General features: G+C 36.3%; 2 protein-coding genes across 2 annotated transcripts; one reads left to right on the forward strand and one right to left on the reverse strand.

Annotated features, from left to right (window-relative positions):
• The first annotated feature begins 949 nt into the window (after positions 1–949).
• On the forward strand, positions 950–2503 carry LOC122091776 (membrane protein PM19L-like). Its single transcript, XM_042661907.1, has 4 exons — positions 950–1218; positions 1320–1539; positions 1731–1776; positions 2147–2503. Exons 1-4 carry the CDS (start codon positions 1092–1094, stop codon positions 2246–2248), a joined length of 495 nt encoding a protein of 164 aa, XP_042517841.1. The 5' UTR covers positions 950–1091; the 3' UTR covers positions 2249–2503.
• Positions 2504–2760: 257 nt separating this feature from the next.
• LOC122091775 (DEAD-box ATP-dependent RNA helicase 57) lies at positions 2761–17411 on the reverse strand. Its single transcript, XM_042661905.1, has 12 exons — positions 17228–17411; positions 16925–17042; positions 16659–16771; positions 16437–16528; positions 15138–15234; positions 14854–14934; positions 14542–14774; positions 7119–7313; positions 5711–5801; positions 4717–4839; positions 4334–4484; positions 2761–3181 (listed from the first exon to the last, which is right to left on the reverse strand). Exons 1-12 carry the CDS (start codon positions 17306–17308, stop codon positions 2970–2972), a joined length of 1587 nt encoding a protein of 528 aa, XP_042517839.1. The 5' UTR covers positions 17309–17411; the 3' UTR covers positions 2761–2969.
• Between the last annotated feature and the right edge of the window lie 1368 nt (positions 17412–18779).

The following is an 18779-nucleotide window of genomic DNA, read 5'->3' on the forward strand; positions in this document are numbered from 1 at the left end:
ATTTACAAAAATGCCATTAAAACCCCCATTTCTAAAATAATCATGGAAAAGTCATTACATCTACGAAATTCAGGAAAATATATAGGCATTTGTATTAAATTACTATTAAAATTATTAAACAATCCAAGTGGCAAGTTTTATACTTCAGTAACAAGAAAATAGAAACTGAAGTTCAAGAGTTGGTATCAATCTCCACCAAGGATTTAAGGGACGGTATTGGTCTTTGATATCGATTCAGATTGGATTGGTGGTTATCAGTCAATTTTGCCCTTGCTTTTTATAAAAAGTACTAATGTTTTACTATTTTACCCCTGAACCGATCTGGATTTGTCTCAACCAATGCCGATCTGATACGGCCGATATCAAACCAATACTTGAAACCATGATCTCCACCATTGTTTAACTCAAATTTATTAAAATCATCTAAGACGTCTCTCAACATTCTGGTATGATTCTCTGAGCCTTTAATTGCTCCTTTCAAATATCTTTTGATATAATCTAATGAAAACGAAGGAACCATAGATGTGACGGTTTGAAGATAATCAAATGAAGAGTATGTTGGATAGAGAGCAAGGTCTTCCCACTTCTACCTATTGCATATTCCACACCCACAATTAGGGTTTACTCTTCTCTCCTACAACCCGATTCCGGCCAATTTGGATTGAAACAATCCTACATCTGATCAAGGATTTAGTTATCAGTATCGGTCACTTTTGTCCTTACTTAACCCCTAAAATGATACTAGTAACCAATCCGAATTGGTCAGGTATGGGTATCGTTCTCAGTCGATACCGGTACTTAGAATCATGCATCCGACCCTACAATGCAGTGGAGGGAGGTAAGAAATCCACCATCTGGCATCTGATTCCTGGTTAATTTCAAATTGTTCAGAGGGGATTCTTTCCCTCCTAATGTAGCAAAACCAAATGCTAGGGCAAAGGATTGAAGCCATTTCTTTAAACTGAAGTCACTCATTCGTCCCTATAGCAAAGAATATGGGTAAGGATCTCTTCTTCATATTTATATGTCTCAACCTTGGACTTGCAGAGTTCAGGAAGGTTTAGGAATTGCAGAGATCTCTGGTTTAAGCCATGGCTTCCGGAGCAACCAAATCACTAGCATTCATCCTCTTAGTTCTTAATCTTGTGCTCTATGGTGTTGTCACCTTCATCGCCGGTTGGGCTGTCAATTACGGCATCGAACGTTCAGCTCAAACAGGTAATCAATGAAGAACAGATCAGATTTCTGGGTTTGAAGCTTCTCTGAATACTTCTTTTTATTTGATCTTTCTAAAAAAAATTGATCTGATGAACATGTAGCATCTGCTTTGACGATGCCTGCACATATATTTCCAATATATTATCCAATCGGTAATATGGCAACTGGTTTCTTCGTGATCTTTGCACTGATTGCTGGACTTGTGGGTGTTGCAACTTCACTTTCTGGGATCAGTAATATCCTCCAATGGAATGTTCCTAACTTGCTATCAGCTGCAACTTATTCTACCACTACATGGTTGCTCACCATTCTAGCCATGGGGTAGATATAAAAATCTCATATCTTATTTATATTCACATTTCAAGCTTCCCAACTTAAACAATTCACTATTAAACAGTTCTAGATTAAACATTTCAATTTTGATTTCGATAAACGATTTCTGTTTGAATTGAAACCCTTAGTGTTCATCTATTTGGTAAGAATACCAACCAATAAATTTATTTGTGTTGCAGATTAGCATGCAAAGAGATTAATATAGGCTTCAGGGATTCAAACTTGGTGAGTGCATTATTGTCTTTACTAGCACAAATTAAAACACCTAAGGTCTTCTCTTGTAGCTTTGTGCAATCTGAAGATTCATTCAAAATAAATTTTGTTACCATTACCAAATTTGTAATCTAGACTTATGTGAAGAAGGTTGGAGGAACTAGGCATTGGATGTTTTAAATTATTCCAAGGGAAATCCACATCCTTAGAAATAATGGACTAGTGAGTGTATATTTGGATGGGCATCAGGGAACAGTGAAAGGCATTTCAAACATTCGACATATAGAGTTGAGTAGTGGAGACTGATGACTCTACCGTGGGTCAAAGGAAACTTTCTGAAACTTACTCCTATTGATTTTAACTGTTGTTAACTAATTTGCAGCGGACTCTGGAAGTGTTGACCATCATTTTAAGTGCCACTCAACTGTTCTGCATGGCTGCAATCCATTTCGGAGCAGCAGATGTTATCAGTCGACGGAGATAGGTGTGCTGCGAGTTTGAACTTGCAATGGAATAGCATGGCCTGAATGAGTTAACACACCCATTCATTAAACTTTTCTTCGTTTTTGTATGTTTTCTTTCCTTGCATATATGTTTATGAAAATCAAGGTGTTAACTATCGGTATCGCATCATATCTTAAAGTTGATTTTTAGAGACATTTATGTATCAGAATGACTGTTTGATAGTTGATACATATGGATACACTTATGATACATTCTAAACTAATGTTTTCAAGTATTATGCTATATAAATGTACAATAAATAAATAATGATATCCAACCAATGTTTTAATATCTCTACTTTATTCTTCCAAAAATTGAGATTTTTTAGATTTTGGTGACCAGTGTATCAATTTGGTATCATATCGCTATCATATTAATCTGTATCTACACTTCATCGATCGTGTCGATTCAATATGCAAAGACTCAGAGCAAGACCTGGTTCACCATCATGCTAACAAGGTAGAGCACAGTATTAAAAGGAAATGCTAACAATTCAAAGAAGTACTAATTTTTTTACTAACAGTACCAGAATTTAATCATCTCAAAAACTGTTTAGATAAGATTACACTCTAAAAGCATCATTTTCACATTAGGAAAGATTGTGGTTATCCGAGAATCTAGAGTATAAATAATATTTGATTTGAATAGTTACTACAAACAAAAAACACAGAAAAAGTTTTCTATGGTTACTTGTCATTGATTCATTCTTCTTCTTGGTCTTTTGGTTTGGTTGAGATGGAATCTCTTTGTGGCCGGTGCTTTTTCCGCTTTAGCTTGGGCAAGTCCATGATCCAAGATGGAACCTCACATCCAGAAGTCTTCATCACATTGGCTATGTTCCGCAAAAATGGCACATCATCTTCTGTGTACAACGTAATTGCTTCCCCACTTCTCCCTGCTCTACCAGACCGACCTAAAAGGAAAAACTAACCGCTTTAGTTTCACGAACACTTGTACACTACCTCAGATAATCAGCAAACAAGGAATATAAATGTTCATTACCTTCAACAAATCCGCTTAGCATATACATTACCAAACAACTAACTGAGGTCTCTACCTGGAAAGAGGTCTCCTACTTGGCTGTGACTAGATTAAAAAATGTGAGGCTACATGTCTTTTGTACAGTTCTGTACCAGACATTTTTGGAGTTCAATGTATGTGTGTGGTGGGTTGGGGGGAGGGGAACAAGGAATAGGGAAATTATTATGAAATAAGCGAGAGGGTTTCCTACAAGACAGTGTAAGAAAGAATCTGCACACTACACCAAGGGGCTGGAGAATGGTATAATCCATACAACAACATCCAAAACCTTATCCCAACTTAATGTGGTCGGTTACATGGGGATTCCAAGCAAGGACAAGTGCAAGGGTCCGTGCAAAAAGATTGACGGGTTATAACTAATTATAATAAATGTCGGCTGTCAACCTGACGCACTACTACAAATCAGCCACTGACTTATAACGACAAACTATAATAAGGTACCGGCTGTCTACCTGACGTACCATATAGATCAGTCAAGCCAAAGCGTCCTACTTGCATTACGTCCCCTTTGCTTGTGTATTTTTCCTAATTGATACCCACCAAATGTTTGAAGAAATTATTGAGCCAGACACCCTAGTTATATATTTTGGGGCAAAAGATTCCTGTACGAGGGCATAGCTTCCACTAGCACACCCCCTCTCTTTCTCTCTCCTCCCCCCTGAAATGAGCCCTAGTGCTATGGGATCCAAATGGTTAGAAAGTATCAGTGTGGGCTCCACTCTTTATTATGTGAGAAAAGTACAAGGAATCTGTACAAGAGCAGTGCATGCTTCCTTTTCCCATGAAATAAAAATGACGAACACATTGATACACTTAACACTACAATGAATGCCCTTCGTGCTTCTTACTTCTTTTAGTATAAAACATCCAGGTCAGTCTGAGCCTTGTCAGATATTCCATCCCATATTCATACCAAATTACCAATACTATTTTAAGGCACCAAGATTTTAAGCACCTCCACTCCCCACCCTCACCAAAAAAAAAACTTAGCTAGCTTCACAGAGAGAGTAGTTCAATTATATACCGATCCGGTGAATGTATGCCACAGCAGATTCAGGAAAATCATAATTAATCACACAGTTGACACCCTTGAAATCCATGCCCCTGGAAATAACATCTGTTGCAATTAAGACCCACGTCTTCCCTGCTCTGAAATTATCAACTGCATTTTCTCGCTGCATTTAATTTAAAAAAAAAATAAGGATCCACCAAAAGAATTAAAACAATTTAAGATTTGCGCAATTTTTGAAACATAAAAGATGACTTAAACATGCAATATGACTTTTAAAAAAAAATAAGATAGCCATCAACTTAGACAATTATCCCTATTATCTTTTTAACCAGAAAAAACTCCATGATTATAATGGGAATCTAACATGTTTGAGAAGCAACCATAGTAAAAGTAACCTGTATCTGGGACAAATCCGCATGGATGACATCAACCCTAATATTGTCAAACGCCAATTCCCTATGGAGCTCCTTTGCCCGCTCTTTGCTTTGGAGAAACACTAGCACAGGTGGATTGAGGCTCTAAAACCCCAATGAGATCATCAAATGCAAAAACAAGAGCAGGAAGCTAGTCAGTGAGAAGAAGAATATTTAAGTTAAAACTGAAACAGAATAATTAAGCAAAAAATGATGCTAGGAACAGCATTGTTCTATTGTTTCAATTCATCATCAAGGTCATACGGTCATAGTCGTAATTTCAGGGTTTTTTAAAGACACTTTTGACAATTAAGAAAGTGACATGGCTTCATAACATTCAATTCTTTGAAACTCTATACACTTGTGATCCTAATGTTAATCAGAAATTATCTTGCATCTTTGGATCTTTTGGAAGTTAGGCAACATTCATCAGCCAAATGGATTTGCCATCTTACCTGGCTCAATCAGAAATCATTTCCATGGCCACACAAAAGAATCAGGACCATAAGGAATAATTGATCAAGACAATCACTTTTTGGGTTTTCCTTTCCTCTACAAAAACAGTATCATGTACAATCATCTGGAATGAGAAATTTTATAAATCACGAGCAGTTCTACTGGCTCATCCTATCTTAAATACTGGACCCAAGAGAGGAAAAAAAATATCAGCACAGTGAGTAGAGCATAACAACCATAACCAAGGATAACACCTCACAATGAAGAACAATATAATAGAGCGAAATAAAACTAAATTCTTCATTTTCCACAAGCTGGAAGTAAACTTGCAACTGAAATGTTTCTCCAAGAATAATCCAACTGAACCATGGGCTTAACTTTACAGGTGTTACCACGAATTGAGTTTCTCATTTCTAGGTTTCAGCACACGTTAATCTGGCCTTTATAGGTTTCTAGCTCAAGAAATGAGAGGCACAGAAGCAACTCAACAATTTCTATAGCTTGCACACCAACTGCATACCTCAGCAAAACTTTGCCGAAGTGCAAGTAGCTTCCCTTCTTCGCTACCAGCAAAAACCAGCTTTTGCTTTATCAATTCTGAAGCAGAGTTCCTGCAAAAACCCTTAAATAAGTGAATTGTTAAGCATGAAGCAATATAATTGTAAAACAGTTGTTGATTAGATGCCAAATGATGCGAGAACATCCTAAAGAAGAGTTCCTATTGTTTGTTTAATTATTGGGTCAATTTTTGGTGATTGGGGACATCGCATTACAGGAAATTGGGTTATTTCTGTCACTTTTCTTCAAGATTATGATTGGCTAGTCAAAGCTACTCTATTTTGCATGATATTGGTGTCATTTGATAGGCTATTTAGTTAGTTATCAAGAGACAAGATCTTGCAATTCCGACTTATATCGGGAGAGTTATGACCACTTTATTCGAGGTGTGTTGATTAGTGACATGATTTCTTAAGTTTTATTTCAATTCTACTTTCAATTAGTATTTTAATTTAACCAGGAACGGGGTTGAACACTCAGTGGAGTTACTGTATTGTAATTAGACTCATATAGGAGTCTTTATTATTAATGCAAGTTTATTGCCCAGGATTATGTCTAGAGTCTAAATCCACTCTCGTATTTGGAAAGGGTAGTCTATATATAGGGTCATAAACAAGTTTATTTGTGGTGTTGACTTGATTAAATTATCAGAGTATGGGTAATCTTATGGAGCAAGAAACATGGGAAATTTCTCCTTTTTTATTTTTTATTTTTTCCGTGGTAGCAGCCTGGTGACTTTTCTGGGATTTCTTCATCATTACACTGTTTTCTCATTTTCTTCATTATTACATATTCCATAGGTTTTGATTTGGGGTTTTATACTCAAATTTCCCTTAAGGTAATTACCCGAAGGCATAATAAGGGATTTTCACTCGCTTGCCTACGTGACCTAACCAAGGAACAGGAATAGCAGCATATGTGGCACGACTAGTAAGCCAGACATAGACCTGATCGCTGAAAGGTGTCTGCAACCATCCCTCCAAGAAACCATTTTTTGGAGTGCTCATATTTCATTGTCCATCTTCAAGAGCATTAAAGACAGTATGATGGTTACAATCATCTATCTAATCAGGTCAATTTCTACCACAGGGATATATTATTGGTGGAAGGTGGGTCCCACTTATATGAGCATCACATGTCCAATGACCATATTCATCTTAGGTGTGTTAATGGATAAGGTCTACATGGGCATACTCGCAAGAAGCTTTAAGTTTGAACTTTTGTGCCATGGTAAATAGATATAAAGAAATGCTTAAAATATTATTAAAAAGAAAAAAAGGATGCCCACTGGCCTTATAGTTCAAGGGGGATGCTAAAAAAGATTCATAGAGAAAAGCAGTGCATCATGTTTGAGTGTGCCTAGTACTTACTTCCTACCCACAATAATTCGAACTGCATCATGCATTATCGTGCGTGCAAGTTCTTCAACAGAATCAGGTAAAGTCGCACTGAACAAAGATCGTACTATAGAAGGATTTGAGCATGATTTGACCACAGAATCAATTTGCTTCATAAAGCCAAGCTCAAATAGCTTATCAGACTCATCCAACACGAGGTACTCAACCCTTCAAAAATCACAGAAATTCAACTAGATCAGCAAAAAAATACAGTATGACGTTCTAATTTCATTTCTACAAGAGCTACCGGCAGATCTGAATCCTGTTACAATAGAATATAATCTAAATGAGTGAACTGATGTACCTGTATTTTATCATTTTCTGTATAAAATAATAAATTTTCTCCCTTTTCCTATTCCCCCACCTCCTCCCCCCCCCACCAAAAAAAAAGAAAAAAAAAAATCTCTAGAATTCTGACTTTGCATTCTGTTCAGTAGACAATGAGGCGTGACTCTTCATAGTTCTCCAGAATCAGTCAAGTTATAGATTGATAAATTGCAAAGAACTGGACAAAGCAGCCATAACTTCCTTCTCTTTTTCTCACAAGGAACCATCCCATGCCATTGCATACATATTTGATAAACCATAGGACCTTGGAATTTCTTTATTTCCTCACAAAATTTACAGTCTTTATCTGGCCTTTGATTGAGAATGGCAGGCTGCTATGATTGACATTGGCAAGTTGCCATTCAAAACTATTGTAAAAGCCTCGGTCACGAATAATGAACTATTGTAGGACAATGAAAGTAAAGCAATAAGCAGTTTAATTACTAATGGAAAGGCATATGAACATACAAAAGGATATGGCTTTTAAAATACACTCATTTCAATTTCTCAATAAAAATTGGAAAGCATGCTCCATAGAAATTATTAAGGACTAATCTCTACAAATGATAATTCAAACAACTAGAATCAGAAGATAAAGCAACCATCATGAATCTACCTGATGTCAGACATAAATCAGGTCATGTGTAGGCGTCTAGTAAGATAGTTTGATTATCAAAAGGGCTCCCACTGTGCAATATTTGGTCTAGTTGGTTCCACCAGTCTGTGCAGCGTGGAAAACCATGTTGGGCAGCTGAAGAAGGGTATACCAATCAGGTTCATTTTTTTGGAGATATTCCAAATATTTTCTAAACTCTACTAAGGTTGTAACAATACTCTAGGAATTTTATGCTCAAACTTTTTGTTTCGAGCCAAATTTGAGTGCGGTTAGTTCTTATGTTATTTCAGGCTACTTTTATGGTCAAACTTAACCTGAGTTGCCTATATTAAAGATCTTCTCTTGTAAGGTTGCAATGATCCTATTGTTAAGTTTGTCTCGAATTCTTGACCCATTTTGAAGATTGATCCGCTCCGACATATTTTGGTGGCGACCCGAATGGGAATGGTTTGAACAGATTGACCATGACCCGAAGGGTCGACCCGCGACTTGGAGTATATAATGTACAGTTGTCTTGTTGAGAAAGTCATTGTATTTTGGAGGGGTTTTTCGAGCTAGGGTTTCAGGACGAGTTTTCTCGTCGCTGCTTGGGAGCAATCTCTCTTCTACATAGTGAAACATCTTCGCCTGAGGACGTAGCACACCACACCGGTGTATGAACCTCGTTATCTCTATGTTGTGCGGATCTATTATCTGTTTATTTTCGTATTTTCTTGGTGTTTGCTCTAACACCTATCAATATCTTGGGCTTCATAAATTTGTTGTGTCAGACCTAAGCCTACAGTTTATGCAATTCCTGGCCAATCTTTCATTGTTAGTTTATGTTCAGACTTAGTTGAGTCGTTTTGTCACTTTCTTTTCAAGTCATTTAACTTGAGTTAGATTGAGTCCAGTCACTTTAATATATGGATTTTTTTTTTGGGGTGGGGCGGGGGGAGTGACTAAGTCAAAACTTGCCGACAACAAAATTCTGCTCACCTTAGGTGTCACTAAAGGATTTTTTTTACTTGGCTATCTATTTAAACCAAGATCTTACAAATCCAACATGATTGGGATAGTTTCAGCCAAACTAGCAAGGATGTAAGTACAATCTTGTAGGATTTACACTAGAATATGGGAAGCCTTATATAATTGCCTAATGTACATGCAATTTTTACATATACTAATGAAGAACCATCAGTTTCTGTGGTTTTCTGTCCAAATCAATTCAAGATATGATACATAGATATTGATTGGAGATTCCATTGTCTAAGTATTCTTTGTGCCAGTTTTTAAATCATTGAAGATTCAGAACACCTTTATATTTCTTGTGTCTAGTTTTCCATCTTCTTTCTTGATCTTTTATGTGTCTATATTTTCATCTTCTCACATGACCTTCCATGTGTTGTTTTGACTTGTCTCTTTTAAAAAGCTTTGTCTCTTCATTTTGGAGATTCTATCTCTTCTTCTTCTTGAGATACTTTGTCTCTTCATGTCTTCTTAAGAAGAGCTCTCTTCCTCTATAAATTGAGAGGACCTCTAGGCATTGTGATTACTAAGTTCTCTTAAGTCACTTCTGTGTGAGTGGGCTATAATCACAAGTCACTCTTGTGTATGTGGCTTGTAATCTCATGTCACTCTTGTGTGGATTGTAATCTTGCTCTACTCTTGTTTAAGTGTTTTTCCAATATGAGCATAGCCCTATAGTACTCGGAGGGCTCCAGTAGTCAAGTGCATAACTACTAAGGGAACCAATGAGTTGTTTTAGCTTGGAGGCTGATTTGCAATAAACCTAGTTGCACCATTGGTGGCAGCTATGGTCTTAAGGAGAGCGTCAAGTGGCATGACTCAACCCATCAATATTACTAACATAATTTTGTTATAGGGTCCCTAAGAGTTCGTTTTAAGGCTCATCGATGTGTTCTCTCAATATTCCGATATATATTTTCCAAAAATTCTTAAGACCATAGAGTTAGTTTAATGAGAGACCAGAATCTGTGGTATGGCTAACATCCTTGTGTCAGCAATGGAGAATCTATGGACTATCTCGTACTTTGACAAAATTGAACTATTCGATGGTTCAAATTATAAGAGATGGATTGTTCTTTGCACTGAAACAATTATCTATCTCGTTTTTATTAACCAAACCAATACCTACTGAAAGCGATGACCCTACCCCTCAAAGCCCAAAGGCGAACATGGATCCAGTCAAATTATAAGTGCAAGATTCATATTCTAAAATTATTTATCCAATGAACTTTAACATGTCTACGCATTTTATGATTGTGTTCAGCTTATCTGAACTGTATTAGATAAGAAATATGCCTCAGAAAAAGCTAGAAATAAAAAAATATATTGTTGCACATTTTTTTTTTTAATTTGCAATAAAGGATGACAAAGAGAATTTCTGCCCAAATTGACGAGTTTCAAGTTCACCAAGGAAAGAATGGTTTTACCCTATTATTTTCTTGTTGACTCTCTATTAGAGAAGTTATCAACATCTTGGAGTGACTTCAAAATGAATATAAAGCACAAGAGGAAGGATAGGACTTTGGAGCAAATTATTATTAAAGTTGAGATTGGAAAGAAGACCAGGAAAAGGAAAAGATTGAAAAGGCCAAAGATTTTAAATCTGAGGCTAATTTGGTCAAGCCGAAAAAACACGAACATTTTAAGAAAGCCTAAAAGGCAAAAAAAAGGGGACAACCTACAAGACAAGAAAGGGAAACTATTTTGTAAGTCACAAACCCTACATTACAAGAAAAAAATCTAGAAGAGGAAGTGCAAGACCAATACCAAGATTAATCTGAGTACTGGTGATATTTTAACTGCCATGGTGATTGAGCTAAACTTGGTTAAAAACCTAAAAAAATGGATCATAAACACAGGTGCTACTAAGCACATCTACGGGAATTGGAATGCCTTGTCTAACTATTCAATGATTGGAATAAGTGAATAAGTTTATAGGGAAATTCTTAGTTATCTCAAGTCTATGACAAGAGGCAAGTTCAACTAAATTTAACTTCCGGTAAAACCTTTGTTCTCAAGGATGTATTGCATATTCTTGATATTTGGCGAAATCTTGTTCCTGGAGCTCTTCTAGTAAAGGTAAGGTTTTGCTATCGTTTAAGGCAGACTAGTGTGGACACTTCTATCGTAATCAGAACATTGAGAGAACATACTTACCTTCTAGTTGATGAGCCTTCAAATGATCTCTTTTCAGCAAACTCTTAAGGACCCTATAACAAAAATTATGTTAAACAATATTACGAAGCTGAGTCTTGCCACTTGACACTCTCCACAAGTCCGTAGCCGCCCCAATGGTGCAACTAGGTGTATTACGAATCAGCCTCTAAGATAAAATAGCTCACTGCCCCCCAGTAATCTTGTATGTTCCCTTGCAATCTTTTTTTTTTTCAACTTAACCAAATTAGCCTTAGATTGAAAATCTTTGGCCTTTATAGTCTTGTCTTTCTCCTGGTTCTTTTCATCAATCTTAATTTGGATAATGATTAAATAAAATTTTCAATCCATCCTCTTGTGCTTCATATTCATTTTGAAGTCACTCCAGGATGTTGGTAATTTTTCAAATAGAGTAAACGATAAAGTCATTGGTTCAAGCCATTCCTTCCTTTGCCAACTAGAAACTGATGTATTTGGGTAGAAAAGTTGATCTTTTATTGCAAATTAAATAAAATCTGTAGCAATAAAATTTTTCTTTTCAGCATCCTCTAGGCATACACTTCTTATCCAATGCAGTCCAAATAAACTAAACATAATCATAAGATGTATAGAGATGGTAAAGTTCATTGGATAAAGAATTTAAAATATGATTCTTGCACTGATAATCTGCTTTGACCCATGCTTGCTTTCAGACTTTGAGGGTAGGATCATCATTTTCAGTAGGCATAGATGTGGTATCTATGGTTAAAGTAAACGAGAGAAATAATTGTTCCAAAGCAAATAACAATCCATCTCTTGTAATTTGAACCATCAAATGGTTCAATTTTGTGAAAGTACTAGATAATTATTCGATTCTCCATCGCCAACCCAAGGTTACTATCCATGTTAAATATATTGGTCTCTCAATAAACAAATTCTACAGTCTTAAGAAGTTTTTGAAAACATGTCAAAATATTGAAATAACACAATGAGTCTTCAAATGATCTATTTTCCACAATTTTGGTTAGCTATACTGACGAGCAAAGTCGTGCCACTTAAAACTCTCCTTAGGACTGTAGCCGCCACCTATGATGCAACTAGGTGTATTGTGCATTAGCCTCCAAGATAAAATAGCTCACAAGCTCCCCCAATAATCGTGCACACTCGCCTACTAGAGCCCTCTGAGTATTGTATGATCGTGCTCAAACTAAAAGGAAAAACACTTAAAAACAAGAGTAAAGCAAAATTACAACCCACGCAAGAGTGACTTCATATTACAACTTGCACACACGAGTGACTTGAAACTATAGCCTATATAAACAAAAAATTGACTAGAGAGAACTTGATAATCACAATGCCTAAAGGTCCCCTCTATTTATAGAGAAAGAGAACCTTCTTGAGACATGAAGAGACAAAGTCTCAAGAAAAGGAAGCGATAAAAGTCTCCAAAAATGAAGAGACAAAATTTAGATACTTTCTAGAAGAGACAAGTTCAAATTTAAATAACACATTAAATGTCATATGAGAAGATGAAAAGATTGATAAGCGAAAGGTCATGATAGAAGATGGAAAACTAGATACATGAAATATGAAAAGACGCAAGAAACATGAGTTTTTTTTTTTTTAATTTTTCAAGTTTTTAAAAAATTGATTTAAAACTAATAACCCTCCCACAAGAATCAAAACATTGGAAAACAAAAAAGAAAAAGTAATCTAAGCACATTTGAATAGGACACATCGTTGCAGATGTCTTTCAAACTTGAATCTACAAAGTTTTAACAAGTCACGCTATAGAGTACGGTTGAAGTCAAACTTTTTGAACTTTTCCTTACTAGTGTAGCCGACTGACTTATCATCCAAATCCTACCATCTGATGTTGTAGTCCCCCTTTTACATTGTGGACATTTTGGCCTTGTCCCCTTCTTACACTTACAAATATTTAGAGAATTCATCCATAAATTCTCATCGGAGGCAGCCTCACCCTTTACATTCACTTAGGTAAATCCATAGTATGCAACACAATTAACATACCCTAATATGACATGAGCCTTGGCTGATTAAGAGTCTTATACTCATCCACTTGTTCAATGTGGTGAGTACCATCTTCCTATTTTTTTAACCAGAATAGGCACAATATAATAGTACCAATCAAGTCACCTGACAACCTCATTTTTACCCATTGAACCTAATTCTAGGGATTTCCTATCACATAAGTAGAGTATCCATCACTTTGATTTATGAAACACGAGCCTTAAGCCTATTCCTTTAGATGTTTCAAACATAACCTTTGTGAACGGAGGTTTTGTAAGATGTCTACTACATTCCTCTCTTATTTAACAATGTCAATACCAAATGTGACATTGTTTATATATTCCTTCACCAACTTATGTCTAAGGTGTATACGACTCTTTTCTTACCACTGTAAACCTTGCTTTTTCAGCTTTTGCAATGGTTGCCTAACTGTCACAACGAAGATATATAGAAGGCACAGACTTAGGCCATAATGGTATATTCGCTACTAGATTCCTTACCAATTCGGCTTCAAATCTAACTTTCTCCCAAGCCACAAATTCAGCTTCCAAGGTGAAACCTATCCCACAGGTTTATTTAACTGATTTTCATGAAATCGCCTTACACCAAAGGTGAATACATATCTAATAATAGCTAATGTTTCATTTGAATCAAATATCCAAATAGCATCACAAAATCCTTCAAGCACAATTGGGTTACTAGAATAATGCAAACCATGAGTCGTAGTACCCCTTAAATACCTTAAAAACCAATCCAAGGCATCTCGATGTTCCATTCCTGGATTCCTAGTGTATTGGCTTATTTTTCCAACATCTTATCTTCTTTACATAATTCATCCAACAACTTGATTTGCCTATCAAAACCTACATCGCTACATCTTCCAACCAGCCATAAAATATATCATTCATATCCCATTTCTTCAATTGATTCCTAAGGCATCCATCTGTTTTATGTCCATCAAACCAATTTTCCCTAATTTGGACTCATTTCTTTGACCGAGATCCCAACCCGAATTGAAACTCCACATCAAATATTCTCCAAGCTTAACCACTAAATGCTATTAAGTCTTTAAATTCTTCCATTGAACTAATCTATATAAGCACAGTATCAAAATTCCTTGTCTTGCATCATGACCATTTGTGAACAAAAGCTATATTTTCTTCTTTCCTTTTTCTTTCATTTGCATATTGTAACCCAGAAAGGTTATATTTATCAGTTCCTGATAATCATATAGTGCATGGAAGGTCAGAATGTTCAGATAAACCAAATAAAAAAATATACCTGCTTAAATCTAGTTTCTTTTTCTTCAAAGCAAACTGTATGCGAAGTGGTGTAGACACAAGAATATCACAAGGCATTTTCTCAAAATTACCGCTTCTTGCAAGCTCCTTAGTCATTAATTTGATGTAGAATTTCTTTCCTTTGGCCAACTTCTTGCACTCTCTGGTTGTCTGAGCAGCTAATTCCCGGGTGGGGCAGAGGATTACAGCTCGGATACCATCTTTTGACCCATGCTGATTATATGATAAAAGGTCATTTATGATTCAAGAATGAATTTCCAAAGAAATAGTTAGAATGAACCATTGATGATACCTTAAGTTTCATTAATATAGGGCATAGAAAAGCCAAGGTCTTGCCTGAACCTGTTGGAGCACAAGCAAAGCACTCTCGTCCCTGATAAAAGTGACAGAATATTGTCTTCAGGTTAAGAAATGGCAGAGACGAAACTTTGTCATAACTGTAAAGTATTAACAAAGCAACTCACCAACTCAACATTGTGTGTGTAGGTGTTTATTTTTTTCCTTTTTTTTTGGGGGGGAAAGGGGGGGGGGGTGGGTGGGAATGAGGAAAAGATAGCTTAAAATAGAAGAGCATACAGAGAGGAGGACTGGAATAGCCTGCCTTTGGATTGGCGTTGGTTCTTTAAATCCGAGTTCCTCTAAATTGCGTAATAAATACGACTTACAGCCGTACCTGCTCTAAGATCAAATCAAGACCCTTCATATTTTACTAGCAAAAATTTGCAAACAAAAAAGCATTACAATAAATATCAACAAGTAATAGAAGGAAACAATGATGGAAGAAATTGGAGACCACAAAAAATGCATTTTCATAATTGAATAGAATAATAGAAACAGTGAAATTCCTTGTGGCATGAGGTGTGCAATCATCTTCATTTTCGAAGGGTTAATTAAACTGCAACTAGGACATGGACACTGAATAAAAAATGGATATAGTTGTTGCATACTTGCATATACAGTGGAAACAGAACCAAGGAAAAACAAAAAACATCAAGGCACCGTTTGACAACGTTCCGTTTCTGCCGTTTCTGCGTTTTCTTGTTCCCAGAAACGGAGAAACAGCCTAAAAAGTGTTTGATAAAGTTGTTCCGTTTCACCCGTTACTAGAAACATAAATCAAAATTAATACCTATTTACAATTCTATAAACAACTTTGACGAAACAAGTCAGACTTGTTTCGTCATTTCTATAAACGAATTTGAGAGGAAAAAAAAAAAGGCTGTTGTGCCCAATAAATCTCTCAACTATTTAAACCTAAAAAGAGGCAACCGAACTCTCTCTCCCTTTTGGGCATCCAATGATACTATTGGGTTTTTTAGTGGTATTATGTCTGCAAAAAAACTTTTGAGAAACAGATTTATCAAAAACCAAAAAATCCATTTTTGTTTTCGGAAACATGAAAAGTTGTTTCTACTGTTTCTAGACACAGAAACAGCAGAAACGTTATCAAACGGTGACCAAGTATTCCTCATCATGCATGCCAAAAGTTACTTCTCATTATTTATGAAACAGGATAAGCCAAAATTGATGTACTCTCCAATCAGGGTTTTATTGGTAACATGACCAGAAAAAAAATTCCTTTACTTTCTCATAATCATTCCCCTTTCTAGGGGGGTCAAAGCCTCAAAGGAATCTCTGGTCAAGCTGAGCAAGATGTTCAGACTGTCCCAGACTCCCAGTGAAACGGCTGGGAAACTGACCTAAGCCACACTAGAAAACTGTTGTAGTAGCCTTGATCTTTTAACAAGCTAGATGGCAAAAGCGTCATCAAATTTCTAATACTTCAAACTCTTTTCAACAAAGAAACCCATGCACCATCTCAGAGGAAACCAACTTCACATATGCACATGAACTGCAAATTAGAAGAAAGAATACCTTGAGCCCAACTCCGAAAACTCTTTAAGAAGATACGGCACATTATGCCCAGAAATTTGAATTCCGTGCTTCTTTCGAAATAGTACATCTTGCTGAAATTGTGAAGTAAAATGAAGTCAGTAGTCAGTAAACCCTATGACCATAAAGAAGAACTCCACTTCAAACTTGGAGCGGATAACTAGACCCAACAAAAAAAAAAAAAAAAAAAAAGTGCCCATTAACCTCAATCTGTCTGTTCATCTCCTTCCTTTCACGAGAAGGGTCATTTTCTGCATTGTCTTCCAGTTCATTGACAGTGTCTGAGGTCTTGAACACATTGAACCCTTTTACAGTTTCTGACGCCAGAATCAAACAGAATGTATAAATAATATAAGTAAATACTAAAAATTGCATTAAATAAATAAATATATATATATATACTAGAGATTAACAATCGTTTTGACCATAAGCTCACTGCCTCAATGATACAAAAAAAGAATGAAGATTACCAGGAGCTTTCGCCCTTTGCTTCCTCTTTTTCCCAGACAGAATCTCCTCTTCTGCTTCAACCTTAACAGTTTCCGCCAAACTCAGATTTTCCGTTGATTCCTCACTCTCTTTTTTCTCCTTAGTAACCAAAATGATAATTAAAAAAAAAAAAGTTAGAAATTTAGAAGTTCGAGCACCAATCATTGTATCAAAAAACGAAGTAGTAGAGTAGAAAAGAACAAGAGATGGAGAACAAAATCAGGAAAATTATGGATCTTAAAAAGATTTGAACAGAAGAAGATGAGGAGATGAACAAAAATTACTTTAAATATGGAGAACTCTTTGGTGAACTTTTTCCGGTCGAAATGAGTGCCTGAGAACAAGAAGGACGATCCCTTCTCCATGGCTGGTTGATGATACCTAAGCACAGTGGAAGGGAGGAAGTCTCTCTGCCCTTTCTCTTCCCTGAAATTCTCTTAAACCCTACCTTGGGATTTTCCTTCCTTTTCCAATTAAAAAGAAGTTTCAAAATTGTATTATAAACATCACGGAAATAGTGATATTTGGTCAATTCACATGTCGAGATTATGAGTGCGCCTTGTTACTAGAAGTGTACACTGTCCACCGACCAGAAGAAGCCCATGACAGCAAATCAGGTCCAGCCCACCCTACCTCTCTCTCACATGGTATAAAATTTCTTTTTTGCTAAGACCTCACATGAAATAATAGGAGGGGTTCCTGAGAGGTAGCCTGGTCCTTGTGCCACGGCAATGGTCAATGATGGGGTGCATAGAAATATCAATGGGGATGGAATTTTTATTTTTAATGAAAGATGGTTGATCATTTTGCCCCTTATGTGTTTAGGGCCTTAGGCATAATGGCCATACTGTTTTTCAGGCTTTTTCTCCCTTAAAAAAACATTAAAGGGAAAAAAAAATCTAATCACATGGCCTCTACAACCGTGCACCCGAAATTACAACACAAACCCTTAGGAAATCAAAAATTTCCATTTAGGGGGGGGGGGGGGCATAGGAAACTTGACAGTTTAGAAAACCTTTTTTTCTCATAATTATTTTAAGATTATTTTCTGTCAGAGAGTGATCTTCATATCTATCTCGCTCCCCTTGTGTAATGACCTATTTGCCTTCTTTAATTATACCCTATAGGGCTATGAGTGGGTGTTTCATGTCGACGTAGGGCCCGTTTGATAACCTTTGTCGTTTCTATTTCAAAAAACGACAGAAACATAAATTTCCGTTTCTAGAAATAGAAATATAAACAAAATTGAAGGTGTTTGATAAGTCATGTTTATGAAAATCGACAATAACCAGCAAAAGAATGGCCACGAGTCGTTTCCAAAAATGGTAAAACAAGTTCTACTTGTTTCACCTGGGTCATTTATTGAACCATAAAAATGTATAAATTTCAATTTATATTTATGAAAACAAGTGAAACGAAACAATTTTATCAAATGCTTTTTGTTTTGTTTCCACCGTTTATGGGCAGAAATGCATTTCTTGAAATGTTATCAAGCGGGCCCGTAGTATACACTCCCGAAATAGAAAACAATCTCTTAATAATTTTATGGGACAAAGATCTCTGGAATAAAGAAGCATACCAATGAGTTATGGCAAAATAATATCATACATATGAGGGCAGTCATGCCATTTCATGCGAGTTGGAAAGAGATAGAGAGAAGTGTCAACATATTCTACTTCCTACCTCATCACCGCAGAAAATTTCCCCCCTTATTTTATCTTTCTCGAAGCCGTGGGACGTACACTCAACCAAGCCAGATGTTGGGCCGGTTTAGGTTCGAGCGATGTATAAAAACCCTTTGCAAGGAAGCAGTGAGTGGCAGTGAACATCGGACGA

Source organism: Macadamia integrifolia, chromosome 10 (assembly GCF_013358625.1).
Source record: "Macadamia integrifolia cultivar HAES 741 chromosome 10, SCU_Mint_v3, whole genome shotgun sequence".
NCBI lineage: Eukaryota > Viridiplantae > Streptophyta > Magnoliopsida > Proteales > Proteaceae > Macadamia > Macadamia integrifolia.

Coding starts and splice junctions, on each gene's coding strand:
- LOC122091776 (XM_042661907.1), top strand. CDS start 1,092: ATGGCTTCCGGAGCAACCAAATCACTAGCATTCATCCTCTTAGTTCTT. Junction 1,540..1,730: donor CTCACCATTCTAGCCATGGG/GTAGATATAAAA, acceptor TTTGTGTTGCAG/ATTAGCATGCAAAGAGATTA. Junction 1,777..2,146: donor GCTTCAGGGATTCAAACTTG/GTGAGTGCATTA, acceptor ACTAATTTGCAG/CGGACTCTGGAAGTGTTGAC.
- LOC122091775 (XM_042661905.1), bottom strand. CDS start 17,308: ATGGAGAAGGGATCGTCCTTCTTGTTCTCAGGCACTCATTTCGACCGG. Junction 16,772..16,924: donor GCAAAGGGCGAAAGCTCCTG/GTAATCTTCATT, acceptor TTCTGGCGTCAG/AAACTGTAAAAGGGTTCAAT. Junction 14,775..14,853: donor CTATATTAATGAAACTTAAG/GTATCATCAATG, acceptor TCATATAATCAG/CATGGGTCAAAAGATGGTAT.